The 18,312-nt window shown below is 39.8% G+C and overlaps 1 protein-coding gene across 11 annotated transcripts in view; it reads right to left on the bottom strand.

The window, feature by feature from the left end:
- Positions 1-18,312, bottom strand: part of dph6 (diphthamine biosynthesis 6) — a 196,552-nt gene that overhangs the window by 39,063 nt on the left and 139,177 nt on the right. For all 11 annotated transcript variants that reach the window (XM_066667608.1, XM_066667590.1, XM_066667642.1 and 8 more), the window contains 2 exons: positions 5,608-5,681; positions 3,797-3,915 (listed from right to left, as the gene is read on the bottom strand). In XM_066667608.1, the coding sequence (XP_066523705.1) occupies positions 3,797-3,915; positions 5,608-5,681 (193 nt within the window). The remainder of the gene's footprint in view (positions 1-3,796; positions 3,916-5,607; positions 5,682-18,312) is intronic.

The raw sequence follows: 18,312 nt of genomic DNA, 5'->3' as shown, positions 1-18,312 counted from the left end.
TTCCTTTTGGAGAAAAATAGAGACAAATGCTCTTTAACAGTTTGTGAAAATCTGTATTGTTTTAAATGGGCACTGAAATTTTCAGAATGAGGCTTAGTTAAGACTCAGTGAAACATGTTAATAAAGGCCCTCTATATTGTATTTACAAGAATATCACAGATGTTTTTTTTTTGTTTTGCTTTTTTGAGCAATTTATCTATCTGGCCTAAGAATGCGGTTGACAACAGAGATGGACAACTTCATATTTTATCATAAAAGTGTTTAATCTTGTTTATATGATAGAAAATACTTTGGGAGAACATCACAGCTATTATACATATTTAAAGGACACATTAGACTAGTTCATTACAAACAGAGCACTATTAGGACCAGCTCATTACAAACCGAGGACTATTAGACTAGCTCATTACAAACTGAGCACTATTAGGACCAGCTCATTACAAACCGAGTACTATTAGACTAGTTCATTACAAACTGAGTACTATTAGACTAGTTCATTACAAACTGAGTACTATTAGACTAGTTCATTACAAACTGAGTACTATTGGACTAGTTAATTACAAACGGAGTACTATTAGACTAGTTCATTACAAACTGAGTACTATTAGACTAGTTAATTACAAACGGAGTACTATTAGACTAGTTCATTACAAACTGAGTACTATTAGACTAGTTCATTACAAACTGAGTACTATTGGACTAGTTAATTACAAACGGAGTACTATTAGACTAGTTCATTACAAACTGAGTACTATTAGACTAGTTCATTACAAACTGAGTACTATTAGACTAGTTAATTACAAACGGAGTACTATTAGACTAGTTCATTACAAACTGAGTACTATTAGACTAGTTCATTACAAACTAAGTACTATTAGACTAGTTCATTACAAACTGAGTACTATTAGACTAGTTCATTACAAACTGAGTACTATTGGACTAGTTCATTACAAACTGAGTACTATTAGACTAGTTAATTACAAACGGAGTACTATTAGACTAGTTCATTACAAACTGAGTACTATTAGACTAGTTCATTACAAACTAAGTACTATTAGACTAGTTCATTACAAACTGAGTACTATTAGACTAGTTCATTATAAACTGAGTACTATTAGATCTCATCTTTACAAACTGAGTACTATTATACTAGTTAATTACAAACTGAGTACTATTAGACTAGTTCTTTACAAACCAAGTACTATTAGACTAGTTCATTACAAACTGAGTACTATTAGACTAGTTCATTACAAACTAAGTACTATTAGACTAGCTCATTACAAACTGAGTACTATTAGACTAGTTCATTAAAAACTGAGTACTATTTGACTATCTTATTACAAACTGAGTACTATTAGACTAGTTCATTACAAAGTGAGTACCATTAGACTAGTTCAATATACACTGAGTACTATTAGACTAGTTCAATACAAACTGAGTACTATTAGACTAGTTCAATACAAACTGAGTACTATTAGACTAGCTCATTACAAACTGAGTACTATTAGACTAGTTCATTACAAACTGAGTACTATTACACTAGTTCATTACAAACTGAGTACTATTTGACTATCTTATTACAAACCGGGTACTATTAGACTAGCTCTCAACTTTGCACCCTGTTGGATCTGAAGACTAATTAAACAATGAAGGTGGCACAGCATCAAGGTACCTTCACCTCCACAAACCAAGAAATGAACTAATCATATGACGCTTGATGCTGCCATTTTCTCCAGCCAATTACCACTATTTGTGGGCATGACGACTGTGAGATTACTGGGAAAATGCACTGACAACACATGAATAAGTTTTTGTTAGTCAAGCTGTGTGTGGGCACCTGTCTGAGAACAACATGCTGTAAAACCACCCAGAGGGGCTGAGTGTGAACTCCTTTATGGGATGGACTATTCTTTATGTGCCATTACTCACAAATAACCTCTTTCCACCCCCACTCCCACCCCTGCTCTCAAGAGAAGCCACAACCGAGACCAGACGTGCAGGTCTCTATCCTAAACAAAGCCAGAATTTGTGGTTTCGCATCTCGTTCTGAACCTTGACAAGGGAGAGGAGGACTCTTTAGCTCTTCCAGTGGTCTGAGTGCATAAAGCTTCCCCCTGTAGAACGCCTCTCTGTCACCCAATACCTGCACACAACACGCCCAGCTGCTCCAGCTTGCTCCGATGAAAGCTGCAATTATAGCAGCAGGGCCTAATGGCCCCACGGCACTGCAAGACCATTCCATTCTCTCATTTCTAATTACTGACGCCAGGGGCAGGGTGAGGAGTCAGCGCCGATAACATCTCACTCTTCTACCTGAAGCCAAAGAGAAAACGCACACAAACTCACCTATGCTAGTTTTCCTTTCTAATTATGAGCTTCCAGAAATGCAGGGAATCTGCTTTCAGAGGCATGTTTATCAAGCGCAGAGTGAGGTGAGGAGGGCGTGTGTATGTGTTCAGCACTGGCGGATGGCTTGGGGCTGAATTGGAAAGCCTCTCAGAGTTGGGTGATTTCAAAATTCCTGTAACATGCACAAAGAGCCTTTGTGTTCAAGAGCAAAAAATCTCATCAGCATAATTATCCCCATTCTGCTTTTACTTCGAGCTCAGCCCAGAAGGTTGAAACACAGGACAGTACCATCACTCATGTCAAAGCACTGAAATATCAGCTTTACGGATATAAAGACGACACTCTAAACACTACAACAGAAAACCTGTGATGCTGGGGAGAGGTGATAAAAAAATTAAGGACAGGCAATTCCATTTCATTCTTCTAATAAGCTTCTATCAGATCTCCAGTCATTCAAGCCTAAAATAAAGTTTGTAAATACAGAGCCACATGCAACTCAAACGAGCATACAAGTGAAAAACATTACTTTTATGCAAGGATAGCACTAAATTAAATTTTGGCACTGTGAATACCTGTGGTTCTTTAATGATCAATTCATCATATTTTTTAATTAAGACATGCAATATATGTCATCTCATTTCAGAAAACAAGCCTAAAGTAAATACAGGTTTGAAAGGAAATAGATCAAATGTCTACACATTAGACTTCTCAACTGGAGACTAACAGAAAATGACAACAAGCTCTTAAATGCACATAAACACAGTTCAGATGTGATTTATTGCTACAAGTAGCTGGGAAATAAAAAAAGAACCATTTGCAACCTAATTATCATTCATCATTTCTCCTGTCAAGGTACTTCAATGTCAAGCAAACACACGTAACTACGTTCAGAGAGAACTAGCCACAACAGAACGAAAAAAGGGAGTTTTAGTGAGAAATCCGATATGTATCTGGCCTCAGGCAGCGCATGGAGCAACACAGAACAGGTGACAAGACACTAACCTTTCCTCTGTCACCCTGTCATTAAACAGCTTAAATGAGACATACAAGATTTTAATCTGAACTGCATGCCCTGTGTGTTCAGAGGTATGCATGAACACAAAACAAGCCTCTGCTTCCAAAACAATAAGGCGGCATGCGATTACTGACGACTTTAATTAATGAGAGGAAGATTTCTGCTGTGATCTGACCTCAACTGCCAGATTTGCCTTCTTATATTCTCATATTGTCCTACGCTTCAAAGATTTTGTCTCTGGCTAACATGTCAACACTTCTGCTAAGCTACAACTGATTATTTAGATTTCATTTTGGGATTAAGTAAAATTTTCTCTAGTTTCTGGTTCCCCCCAGGGCCTTTTTCAGAGCCAAAGGGCCAGCTCTAAGCTGTGAATGGCAGGGCGTGGCGACCGGACTGCTCTGCCGCTGCCTGCTGTCGCCTCTCACTCACCAAATGCCGCCACTTTGATGAGGAGGGCGTGGAGGCCACAGGATATCATCTCCTTCAGCAGAGCTGCCTGATCACGCCGCCACAGGTACGCCAGAGACTGGAGCTGCAACCTGGAGCACCTGCTCAGAGAGAGAGAGAATATTATCAGTTATTGAACAATAGTTTAAACAATAATTATATACTACAATGCAGCAGTCAAGAGGCCAAATGCTTGTTCAGCTCATATAACTCATAACCTCAGTTCATATAACTTTCAGTCAAAATGGCCAACAAGTCATAAACCACCATAAAGAGCAGAGAGAACATACACAGATTTTTCTGCACTCACTGCTCGTTCTCTCAGGTTCACTGTCCACAGGGGCAGCTTATAGTCCAACAATTACAGACTAGCGTCCATCTGTAGTGCTGTATACAGTGTTTGCCACCTTTCACCCTATTCTTCAATGGTCAGGACACCCACAGGACTCCCATAGAGCAGATATGATTTGGGTAGGTTTCGGTGCTGCAGTGACAATGATTTGGTGGTGGTGTGTTTATGTTTGTTGTGCTGGTAAGAGTGGATCAGACACAGATAGTCCACCAACCAAAAATATCCAACCAGCAGCATCCCATCTCCATTGACAAAGGACTAGAGGACAATGAGCTGGACAAGGTGGCCCAATGAGGTAGGTGTGTAACAGAATGGACAGTGAGTGGACAATACACAGCAACACACCACCATGTCAGTGTCACTGCAGTGTTGAGAATGATACACCTCCCAAAACATACCTGCTCTGTGGGACACCCCGCCCCCACTCTTCATTTTCAAGCACATTTCTTCCAATTTAATTTTATCATTCTTTTAATCTTAAAGCCAATTAATAACTCCTGTTCGGAATTCTAAATGCTTTTTTGTTTTTCAGATCATTGTTTTTCACCTGTGGAGCTTTGTCTTACACAAACATCTTGGAAAAATGGGAAAAACAGAAATTACATTATTTTTTTATGTAACATTATGCAACAAAGCAAATTCTAAAACTATTCTTTAAGCTACATTTACATTAACAATTTCATTTTAATTACTGTTTAGAGGTTTGAGATTTTCTTTCGACAAGTAAAGGGTAGAAATAGTACAGAGGTTGAAGTCAGACGAGACAGAAAGTCGGAGCGAGAGAGAAAGAAGTGGTACTCAGGGAGGCACCTGTCATAAGCTTAACTACTTCAAAGGCGATTAGCACTTTCTTTGCGTTTGGGCAGTGTGCCACAACCGTACTCATGTGGCACACGCATGGACGCCCTTTCAATGGCGGTGGCTTAGACCGAGGGCAGAGCTAGAGTTAAAAGTGTGATTAGCAGAAGAGGGCCCCGCCCAATGGCGTCTCTGTCTGAGGGATGGAGACAGGCCAGGTAACCTGAGCTCAGAGCCATAGAACTGCCTGTTTACCCTCAGGAACCAAGCCCAGAAACAATGAGTGACTGACAGCGGTATGAACTGACACAAAGAGAACTCGGCACTGCTGAGGGGAAACTAGGAGAGAGGGAGAGAGAAAGAGAGATAGAGAGAGAGAGAGAAAGAAAGAAAGAAAGAAAAATATCATGCTAGAACAAGGCAAAAGCAGACTGAGTTTAACATAATGTCAGGTTTTGCCCCCAGCATATGAGAGTCAAATGTAAACCTATGGGTAACATAAGAGTTACACATTCCATGCCTGGACACTGACCATTTAGGAAATCACCAGATTTCTTGTGCAAATTGGTTATTGCTTTTATTTATCGCATAGCACATTATGGTTACGTTCTGGTACTACAGAAAAAAAATGTGTTTTACTTACACGTTTTCCACCCGAACTCTTTGGTAGTCAGACAAAATGGCCCCAACCGAAACAGCTTCTACATCTTCCTTCTCCTAGTCAACAAAATCGCACATGGAAAGCCTTGCTCAGAAATGTGATAAAGCTGCTGTCACAAAGCTAAAATCTTTTACTTTCCTGTTCTTGCACATCCATGTAAATATCTCAGTCCATCTCAGAAAACTGAGACTGAAAGCGGGTTAAATCACAATATCACTCAGCATTCTTTTGGTTGAAAGCTAAGAACAAAAGATCATTTACATAATATTGGCACTTACTTAAAAAACAAAACATCATTCAATGTCCAATGAACAACATGTATCTCCAAACAGCAACATTGGAGGAGAAAGAAAAAACTTCTTATCTCTCAATGGACATTAATGTAAAAACTATTTATTCCAAATAATTGTGTAGTTTGTAGCATTTCTATTGGTCAATTCATCATGAAATTTTCACACACTGTGAAGGACAGATGCATTGTTCAAATGATGTGGTAAACTAAAAATCCACAAAAGAAGATACATGTTTTTCATTGGACAGCAAAAATATTCAACATTAACAATTCCTGGGCCATTTTTGTAAAATGAATTAGTGGTACACAATAATAATGGTTTTAGTTTAGTAATATTGATAGATTACGAAAGCTGAATGTTCCGTTTGCTTCACTTTTCCTGGATTTACATTTGCAGTAATATCAACACGTTCTGTTTCAAGGAGAAAACAGAGCGTAGTAGCAGGTCTCTTCCTCAGATAGTCAGAGGGGATGTTTACACATGGAAGGCGAGTGGAGTTTTCCTGACTCTCTGCACATCCCTTGCAGGGTGCGTCCTGTTCTCAAAAAGCCATGGCTTGGTGTCTGTTCAGCCCTCCATTTACTTATCAACAGATTCCAGTAGACCTGTCATTGACCCTCAGACCTCTGGCATCATTCACAGTCCCACCAAACAAAAGCACAGCTATAAATTTATAGAAAATTTAGCTCTGTTAAACAGGGAGGCTACCTTGCTCCCAGTGATTCTTGGTAGGCTCCGGACCAATCATGACCCTGAGCTGGATACACGGTTACAGATAATGAATGAATGAATGAATTGAGGGAGGTACACCCCCCACACACACATAACACTTTTAAAAAATAATATATTTGGATAATTCTGAGTTTAATATTTTCATGTCTAGTTTGGAATAAGATGCTACTACAGCATGAGAGTAGCCTATTAAAAAAGCTAGCCAGTAGTTACTTAGTGTACTTCTGTCCCTCCAGTATCCAATCCATGATAGTGTAAAACCTACACCATGGCACAGTGTCACAACGGTATTCAGTTTAATACCAGTACACACTCCATTCCTATGTGCAATTAGCATTAGCCAAATGATTAACAGTTTTATTCCAGCAGTGCCATAAATACACAGACACCCAGACACTCCAGAGGGACAGGGATATTTGCATCCAGTGCTGAGATGAGTTCATATTCATCTGCAAAAAGAGGACAGTTTACAGGAACACAGGCACAGAGGCACATTCATACACTCACACATATGTACGCACACACACACACCACCCCGCAGCTTCATTAGGACATTACATGTGCTGTAATTAGAATGGGAGGCCAGCCCTACACGCAGGGATGCACAAGTTGGCAGTAAATTACCTTGTAGCCATTATCAATTTCCCAGGCTACTGGTGCTTAAGATAACCCCCCTCTCCCTGTGGTCCTTCCTGCAATTTTTCTCTGCCTGATAAACATGCTGATTAAAAAGAGCAGCATGTAAACCTTTGATACTTTTTTAAATGAAATCCATGCCCTGCCTGAGGCTGACGCTGCTTTCTGCACAAACGTGTCAGCTAATCAGATAAAGAATATATATGCATGGGTGTGTCTGTGCATATCAGGGACACAGAGACACCACAGCCCCAGGCACGGCTGCAACAGGGGAAAGAGAGAGCATCTATACAGCCACAAAATATCATACACATATTCACCCATCTTATTTTAATAGAACAAATTTAAGTATGTTTTACACAAGGTTCAAATAAATAAAGCATAGGCCTTTGTAGAATTAGCACTAACTATTGAAGGGCAATAGAAGGCATCAAGCATGATTATGAGAAAAGTGGTGAAATACTGGGAAATACCCAAATTCTGGATTCTTGGCCTTCTAAAATGTGCACTCATTTCTCACCAGTACTTGAAATACAATAGGGCAATGATGTTTTTGGACAATTTGGAATGATGTGATTCCGGCATAGAAGGACTGGCGCCCCCTCCAGGGTGTGTTCCTGCCTTGCGCCCAATGATTCCGTGTAGGTTCCGGACCCACCGTGACCCTGAACTGGACAAGCGGTTATAGACAATGAAAGAAGGAATGATGATATGTGATCTTTATTAAAAACAGACTTTTTACTTAACCCATAATTAAAATAAGTAAGTTTACTCTTACGAACCTCTATGTTTATTAGCATGTAAAGGTTTTTTACAATAACCTCAACTAAGTGCTTTCTACAGCCATTGACCAATTGTATGCAACAGTTAATGTGACCATTTATACTTTCTTTATGTCTTGCAAGTCACAAACCTACATATGAGCTTTTTGAGAAACCTAACTACAGTTGATTTCTTTTTGTGCCACTACACTAGAGGTTCACATGTTTTCCCATTAATAGCCTTGGCAGTTTAAAGAATTTATTCTTACTCTTCTTTTGGCTGCTCCCCTCCGGGATCGCCTCAGCGGATCAACCGTAATCCGCACTATCGATCTGGCAGTTTTTATGCTGGATGCCCTTCCTGATGCCACCCTCCCTATTTATCTGGGCTTTGGGACTGGCACTACAACGCAAAGCATTCCTGTGACTAGGCACTCACACTCGCCAATCCACCTACCAATGTGTGTTTTTGGACCGTGGGAGGAAACTGGAGCACCCGGAGTAAACCCACGCGGACACAGGGAGAACACACCACACTCCTCACAGACAGTCACCCGGAGGAAACCCACACAGACACAGGGAGAACACACCACACTCCTCACAGACTGTCATCTGGAGCAGGACTCGAACCCACAACCAGGACCCTGGAGATGTGTGACAGTGATGCTGCCTGTGCCACCATGCCGCCCAGTTTAAAGAATTTATAAGTCAAATATTAAGTACAATTACTAAACAAGACTATTTATTATTATGAATTAGTTGGAGATAAGACTACAATTTAGGTGCCACTCATGTGGGAGTGCACATAATTAATGTATGTTGAATTCCCATGAATTAGTAGAGACTAAATCTAGAAGTCAGGAATGTATGACCTGAACTGCAGTGAAGCATGGTATGAAACGTGCCTGATGCTAAACAAATATTCATTATGTTAACACACCTCTGGGTCAGGCAGCAGATTCAAGTACATTCCCCAATGTCTTCACCACACAATACGAGACTACAGCAACATCTGAGTCATACTAATACTTCCAAAAGAGAAAGTAGCAATTATTACTTTTAACAAGGCCCCAAAATAGAAGCAGGAGGAACATTTTCCCCAAAAACAAACCCATAAATGAAACCAATAGAAAGACAGTTACTTTTAGTAAATCTGCTACAGAACACATGAAGATGAAGCTATTGCGGCTTTGTACTGGTATAAAGAGAAATGTACTGGTCTGAATGAAGAGCAGACCATTAGGATTTTCCCTTAAAAACAGCAAGTAATTAGTGAACTTCGGGGGAAAATATTAGTAACAATGATGCTGACGCCATGACTGTAGAGCTGCCCTAACCCTACCTAAAATTTCCAAACAATTCTAGAAACCTAATAGCATTCTATAATAATAGCATTTCTCTGTCTTTGACCAACACAGCGGAGCTGGGAGAAACATTCTCACACCCATTTCTTTCCACTCTGCATTTGGAGCCCTAGACCATATATAAACAAACCAGAATATGATGGGGCTTGAGCAGGAGGTTATTTTTGGAGGACACTTTGTTTTTGTCCCAATCGAGTCATCGCTGGGAGACTGACAGGAATGAGGGAGGCTAGCCTTACTTACTCACTTACCAGCACAAACTCAGCCTCTTAAATTTCACAAATTCTACACATATTTTCTCATCCTTTGTGGATGGGGTGGGGGTGGGATCATCTTGCTCAATCTGGGAGGACCGATATAGTAGAAGTGTTCCATGTATTCATGGCTCGGTAAAAACATATACTTTGATTTTACGCTTTTTACAGCTTCATCTTTTGCGGTTTATGTAAGACCAAGAAAAAAATTGCAATGACATCAAAGACTTCATACTATTAATTTCAAGAAAAGCTCATAACCACAGTATCTCAGACAATGCTCAAAATTAGTTCTGGTCAAAAAATCGTTTCTTTTGCATCTGTTTTCCACCATCTCACTGTTACCATGGCATACAAGAACTGTATGATGGAGAGGCATGAAACAGCACTCAAACGCAAACGACCTCATCCTTTAATCTCTCTCCCTCTCCTCTCGTGCTCATTTTTCAAGCTTTGGGCAGGAGAGGCAGAAATGAAGCACCGCAGCTGCGAGCAGCAGAGCTCTGAGGCCCGCAGCCCTGTCAATGAAGCTACTTAGCCCCTAACACTCATTAACATGACTTGCTAATTGTCAAATTCATTAAATGAAAGCCCCCAATGTCTTTCATAAAAATGAATGCACTGAGCTGGATGATAAAGATGTTAAGTGATTAAAGCTTGCACGTGTTCCAGAAACAGAAATAATTACCCAAAGCAATAAGGGAAAAGTGACAATTTACACATTGGCCTACTTGTTGGTAAAGATGAATTTCACATAGATGTTAACCTGGGAACACTTTGGGAAAGAGCTTTCCTTCAAAATTAATACATAATTAATAAAAAGAAATTGATTAAATATATAGCAGGCATATTACACTTAGACAAAACCCCCAATTATGTAATCCACAGCTAAACTGAAAATATCCACTGCTTCTTAATATTGATCCAGTGTACCTTCTAATGTAGATCCTATCACGTCTGCAGTCAAGTTTGAGTAGCATGAAGCATAGTGTTAACACTGTTCCTCACATTGGCCCCTCCACAGTGCATGACTAGGCAGGGAGAAGCAGAAAGTTAATTAAAGTATCTTGAATGACAGTTTGCTCAAGGGCACACAAGACCATCTTACTCTGTAGCATGCCCTCACTGTCTCTCTCACACATGCACACAAACACACACTTTTTTTTTTTTACCCCGCCCACTTCTGGATCCATCAATGAATGAGTGGACGAGACATGATTTTAATGAGCCCTCCATTATATCAGCTCTGTCCTCGTCTGAAATGGGATTAGTCGTGCACACAGGCCACTGGGCAGATGGAAGACTGTGTTGTGGCAACACATGTAGGGTCAAACAATTTGTGCTTAATAAAATTTCCAAACACCTTCAGGGCCTGACACACACACATAGAAAGACCTCCACTCTCAGAAATGGACAGATAGGTGTACTGAAGCCATGATGAACATGCTGTTATTCTCACTGCCCTTTACTTAGCAACACACATTCCCCACACAAGGTGACATATTACAGCACTTGGCAACAGAAGCCGGGAATTCTGGGTCACTGTTCAAGGTCAGACACCTTACATCCTTAATAAGAACCTTCAGAAGAAAAGTAGGGCTGACCCTCTATGGGTCCAGTTAGGACATTTAACGTTAAACACATGGAGTCACATACAATGCTATGATTTCCAGTATTTTTACTGTAAAGTCTAAAACAATAAACAGCGCTACCTTTAAGCTCTGGTGGGTACCAACTTTTTGTCTTCCGGGTCCTTCAAATGGTAAAAAGATTTAGCCAAGTTTATGGGCCCAGCGTTTTGGAATATCTTCAGTATATGTGGACAAATTTGGGGCTTGCATGCTTTCACAATTCATGTTGACAAATGTGTTATTTAAAATACTGTTAAAACAATGTTTCCTTAAATAAAAAGCAGACTGTTTTGTTTCTTCCCTGAACAGATTTTCTTCGCTCCAGTTGCCCCTAAATCTTCTCTGATCCCTGTACCATTTTATGATCATTGCCTATTTTTGTCATTAGCTTATATGTTTTAGCTACAAACATGTTGTTAGATCTGCTTGATAGTTTTTTCAAATATTATTTATATATTATTTATAATGTTTGACTAATGTTGTGTTATGGAATAATATAAAAATGCTAATTTTAAAAGAAATATAAGAGCCCTAGAGTACCATCCTTATTTTATTGGAGATATCCTTAGTTTTATATAGGTTACTCAAATTAATGTAGTATTTTATAGTCTGTGCAAGGTTTTTTTTTCCTTTAGAGGTTGTGTTGACTTATTTTCACTAGTGATTTTACTTGAGGGGTTTACAATTTTATTTGTTGGTAAAATGTGGTTCTTCTAATACTTTTTTCCAAATAAGGCTTTTTGGCAAAAAGTTTATTCCCAATATGTCACACTAGTATTTATTCCAAAATAAAGTGAGCATTTACTTTGCGAGAGAAAACTTAGAAGCAAGTTCATAGTGCAACGTGAAAATTACAATTACAATAGAGAACCTCTGAGATATCTTTGTATTATGGCAATGTGATAAATATCAGTAGCAGAGCTTACACTGACCATTGTCTTCTAGCCATAACAGTTTACTTTGTGTTGACACAAGTCACAAAACAACGATGACCCCTTCAAGAAATTCACTGAACTGAGGCCTATTGAGAGAAAGCGAGAGTCTTTCAACACCTTACATAGTATTTTTATTATGATTTTTTTTAATTCCAGAATGAAGGCATGTAGGCTGAGAGGTATGAAGTCTCCTAGCCTGCAGTGCACACATGAGGCTAAGTCTGATTCATTTACACTGACAGAGCTGTTTTCACAGATAGGCTCATGCATAAATATGCCATGCTGCACAGCTGGGAAATGTAGAAATTCATCAAGGTTAAAAAGTGGAGAGATTAACGTTTCACAAGTTTCCTCTTAAATATATATGGTTACGTAAACACAGGGCCAGACGTGAGCCGAGCTGAACCTGTGCAGAGCCAAAGCAAGCACAAAGCATGGGTTTCACTGCACTCTCACCGGCAAAAAAAAAAGCTTTTCCATATCAACATGCATGGAAAACTGTGAGCTGGAATGAGGTAGGGAATATAGAACCGATCCATTCTCACAGCTTTGACAATTCAGAGCTAAGGTAGTTCTCCAGTCTCACAGGATGAGGTTAAACCTCAGGTCTTCTGTCTCAAAAGTTAATGGCTCTTAGACAGGCTGCATCTCAGTAAGAACAAAATAATCACCCCGTGTCCTGACGTGACTTACGCCAAAGATATAAACAAGTAAAAACTGGCACCTAGCCCTCTCTCAATTCTGAGCTTGCCTGACACATTCATACTACCACCAGTAAGTTTAGGAAAATTAATCCATATCCCATATGGTTCTCAAAGCTTACCACAACAATGCCACTTACATTTTGTTGTGAGCAAATGCATTTCTGCCTTAAAGACTCATCACAGTGGAAGCTATTATATTGAAAAAAGACCCACACAAAGCAAAGATTCGTCTTTAGAATCAATGTCAACAACTTTGGAAGCGTCTCCTCTTAGACAGCAAAAAAGCAAAAACGGTAGGTTTGACACACTGTCCAGACTGCAGACTCTGTTTTTATAAGGCTGCTTATGGCTTCAGCGGCAGGAGGTGCGGGAGGGCCCGCCACAAATATTTCTCCCAGGGAATGTTCTCCAAAACAAAACATTAAAAGCCATCAGTGGTTTTTTCTTTTCTTTGGTGGTGGGAACTGATTGAGAGCTATCCTTCAGCCTTGTCTTCATCTTTGGAGAGGAGAAACGAAGAGAGGAGAAGGGCAGGCGCAACGATTGAGCCGCTCTGACGACAGGCACCCATAAAAGAATTGAATGGCTCCTGCTCAGAGGGAAGCACAGCTCAGGGATCCTTAGCACAAAGAGCAGCTCTGCCACTTTATTTCTGCCTTAGTAAAAATGTGCTGTTGTTGGATGGGCTCCAGTTCAACGTGTTTTATTGGCAGTTCCATATTCCCTTGGTCCGCACTGATCTCCGTTAGTCTGAGCATGATTGCGCCGAGCCTTGTTTATCTATGCATAATAATTACACGTAGAGGTAGAAATCTAGATGTTTGCCTGATGTCAATTAGGTCTCACAGGGCAAGTTCTCTTAACTCAAATTCCAACTAACTGTCAGACGCCCTGTTTTCATCAATCTTTCAGTTTCCTAATCCTGACTTACACAATTTTTTTTTTGTCATATTGACTGTTGGACATTTTACACAGAGACAGTGTAGACCAGCTGTGTATCACATCTGTATCACACTCAGGCCTGCAGTGACTCAATCGCAATCTCTGAGTGGCAAACAAAGTAGTCTGAATCTGTTTACAGAGATTTGATGCAAATAACTCCAAGCTATGTCTACAGCTCATCTAATGACGAGGCCCCTCGGATAAAAAGGGCAACAAAAAAAAACTCAGTTGCAACAATGTTCAACCGGTGTTAGCTGCTCATGCCCTTGGCAAACCAAGATAAGCCCTATCTTTCTCCATCATCACTAAACAAGATTGAGCAAAGTACATTAGGCAGAAAAATACAAACAAATTACAAAGGCTTTAGGCAAGGCTCTTTATCAACTCTTTGGGGGGAGTTTTAGCATGGCTGGGGAAATGGCTCTGTGTGCCTAATAGATCCTGTTCCACCACTTCCATACAGCCATGAAACAATGTGACTAGCCTTTATCTGCCGTGCTCCAACTATCCTTCCTTGTGCGGAAAGCAAGCAGAAACCTCACCCATTCCTAACAGTGGAGACGCAGGCCTGTCTGCATAAACACAGCGTATTTAGATCAAATGAAAACAAGAATGCACAAAGGAGCTGACGAGTATAAAAGCATGTAACAGTGTTTTGAAAAGAGAGAGGATGCTGGCTCTACTGCACCTCAGAAACTGTATGATGTAGAGCAGAGGGGTATATTCAGATCCAGAAAGTAAAGATCTGTCACAGAATTTTGTCTCAAATGCCGTGACACCACTCATGTTGGTTTGAGATGATCAGAAAAGCCAAGCAGTTGGAATGAAATCCTGGAGAGGATTTTTTTGCTTTTGCTTTTTTACTTTTGCCACCTCAGGCGTAGTGCCTGCCTAGTATCTGCTTCTTTAATGGAGATCCAAATGTAGCATTTTCACCAGCTAATGGACAGAAATAGTACAAAGAGTAAGGGCTTCGATGCACCTATAGCAGGTGAAGTTCTTTCACTTTGTATTTTTTTTTTATTGATCCAGAGCATCCTGGGAGGGACCTGAGAGGTCATCATTTATGTATTAAGCAGGTTTAAAGGTATCCATTTCTTTTTAAGTTCTCTTCTTTTTTAGCAGTAATGTGGCAGTAATCAGAGAGGGTTTGATTTTTTTTTTTTTTTTCCTGTGCAGCGCTCCTGACACCTCGGTTCTGGAGAGCGATCGATCCTCGTGGCTGTGCAGCTCCCGGCCCCGTGGCCCCACTTGCGCCGCCTCACACTCCTCACAGCGGGAGAGATCCACCAGGGCACCCGCCGCGCCGCCGCCCTGCTCTTCTGAAGGCTCCGGATAAAAGTTAGCCCCTCGCACCGAGGCCTGGAGACGAACAGAGCAGGAAAAAGAGAAAACAAACGTGTGTTTGGACTGGCCTGATGGACCCTGCTCTCAGGAGGCCCCTGGACTCGTCTGATGATGTCGATAATGGAGCCCGCTCTGGCCCAGGAGTGCACTTAAACACCAGGATTAGCTCAGCCCAAACTCCTGTGTTTTTAATACACGGCAACGGAAGGAAGTGTTCATCTACAAAGGCGACGGAGCACTGCTCTTCTGTGGATATCCATGACATGTCAGATGGGGGTGGGGGAGGAAAAGAAAAAGACACAGGTACACCCTGGCCATAGAAATCACCTACCAAAATAATCATCCTCTTTCAGTGGGTTTTAAAAATGTCAGGTGAATTACATGTGAGGGGAAACGCTGCCTGAATTGTCTAGAATATTTTGGACCTTTTAGGGAATATATTTCACAAAAATAAGAAAATGCTTCCAGTAAAAAGAAACTACAGAACACACCGCATACACCAAAGTATTAGTTCCATCAAAATAATTGTCAAATATATCGCCCCTCAGAGAGATAAAAAATATCATTACTCTAGAAACATGAGCTTCATTTGCAAAACAGTATTTTTATTCCCTCAAATAATATGCTTCAAATAACAAAAATAATGGCATCTGTGAAGTTTAACTCTTTTTTCCTTCTCAAAACACAACTCTATGGTCTCAACATAATGGCTAAACTAAAGCAGTCTATCTTTTATGAAATTTGAAGTGAAAAGTTATACTTTTCTTTACAAAAAAAAAAACTCCACAATATTTTATAAAAGAACACATACACTTCTTAAATTTTAATACTGTAGATCATGTCATCCATTTATTGACAGATGTTTCAATGAAACTTAAGTACCTTTAGAAACAGAGGCTTGTGTTCCTGCAATAATACTCCATACCTGTTTTGTTTTTCTAGAGAAGAGATATTCACAGGTACAGACTGATATTTTGTTTAAGAAAATATTTCAATATTAAATCAATGTCATCTACGTATTGAGTTTACTGATTTGTATTGCCATAGAAACTAAATTTATATTTCTCTATAATAATTTCTCTATAATTCAAGCAGGTATAGTCCTAATTTCACTCATATTTATAAATGTTTATGTATCAGTATCTATTACGTTATGACACTTCATAATTCCAATATTGGTGCATTCTTTACTTTATTTTCATGACAATTTTCAGCAATGCAAAAAATCATTTTAAGGCTAAATTTGTTAGAATCAGAACTGAATTTAGTCCAATGTCCAATATATTATTTTCTGTTGATATTAGTACAATACCAATATCCAGCATCGAATCGGTGCCATCTCAACTAACTTCATATGACAGAGCGCTTGTGACCTGACCTTTAAGGTACAGACACAGACAGGCATGCATACACGCACACACACATACAAAAAAGTCCTCTCATATGCTGGTTATAAAGAGAAGATGAGTAGCAGGGAAGATTTGAGATGACTAATAGTAACCTTTTGAGGATCCTGCAGGGGGACTGGTGTTGCAGCCAGAGGTGACTGACACAGCTGATTTTAATCACTGGCAGCATTCGGCCGCAACTGAGGAAGATGAGAGGGCAGCAGTTCAATGAGTGGGGAAAACTAAATCAACTTCATTTGACATGACATTACTAATATCACTACATTACCTCAAAACCACTGGTAAATATACTGGAATTAAAGAACTGAAAGGGGTACTGCACAGCATGCGATGTGCCAAAATATGCCCTTTTCTTCTCTTTCTCTTATTTCCCCTACTGAAGAATGCTTAATCCTTTTACATCGTGAAGCAAAGCCGACATTCAATCTGGCCACTGATTTATGAGACATGTACTTGAAGAAAAGAGCACATCAATCACTGGCATATCCCCACTATCAGCACACACATAAAGAAATGAAAGATCCCTCCACCAGTGACAAAACTGTTATTTCTCCTTCTGAAAGCCAGGTTCAAAGATCAGCCTCATCACTGAATGACCAGCCTGTGCCATGCCTTCTGCCTCTCAGATTACACACATCAAAGCCTGAGAGTCACAGACAGTGACCAAGAACAAGGGGCACCACTGCAAGGCTACACTGTCACTGCACGATAAGCACCACTGCTGATGAAATAAGATGTATAATTGGACTTTTTTTTCCATTGACAATGCTGCCAAAGTAAATGATACCTTCTTTTGATTTCTAAAAAGCCAGACAGATTCTTCAGGATGATGAACAGAGTGAGTCCAACAGAGCTGTGATTTAGCGAGAGCTATAGGTGGCACTGTTGCATCACAGTACGCACCAGTTCTCCCAACATACTTCACAGATTACAAAGAGCAGAGGGGCGTTTCAGCATGGCACCTAAAAATATTCTTTCATCTATGTTCAAGTGTCATTTCCCAAAAAGATTTTAATAACATCTAATTAATTCAAACTGCTAGGATGAATCTTTCAAAATATCGCACTTCTCAAACAGAACACATTTTTGATGCTAAAACTGCTCTTTTCCTGTGAGGGTGATTCAACAGCTAATTATCGTTTTTTCATTCCCACCACCACAAATCAAACTCCAGTGAACGCTGAGTGGAATACATCAGAAGCCGGTATGAAACATACGCTCAGCAGAAGAAAACAGAGATGGTAAGTTCCTGATACTGTTGGCCAAGCATATTGAAAACTAAATCAAACATATAAAGCGGCTAATTTGTGGGTTAAATGGGAACATTCCAGATGAAGTGTGGAGAAAAAAAACAGTTCATTTTAACTTTTTTAAAAGTCAACTACTGAAACAAAACTAAAGGAATGAATCTCACATGATTATATATTATATTAATACATGCGTTTGTGTTTGTGTGTGTGTGTGTGAGAAAGAGACCTAATGGCATTCATTTGAAAATATCACCTCTGAACAACCAACACACTGAAATGAAATGAAATGAAATGAAACGTTTCCAAATACATGTTGTTAAAATCCTATAACTAGATGTTTTACATAAATGCACCCAGAGTGAATGGGTAAATACTGACCATCAAACAAAGCTATCTGTTGCTCTGCTGAATGCAGAAAGGAAGTCACTG

Source organism: Hoplias malabaricus, chromosome 1 (genome assembly GCF_029633855.1).
Source record: "Hoplias malabaricus isolate fHopMal1 chromosome 1, fHopMal1.hap1, whole genome shotgun sequence".
Lineage (NCBI taxonomy): Eukaryota > Metazoa > Chordata > Actinopteri > Characiformes > Erythrinidae > Hoplias > Hoplias malabaricus.
This window is presented reverse-complemented; position numbering and strand designations above follow the sequence as displayed.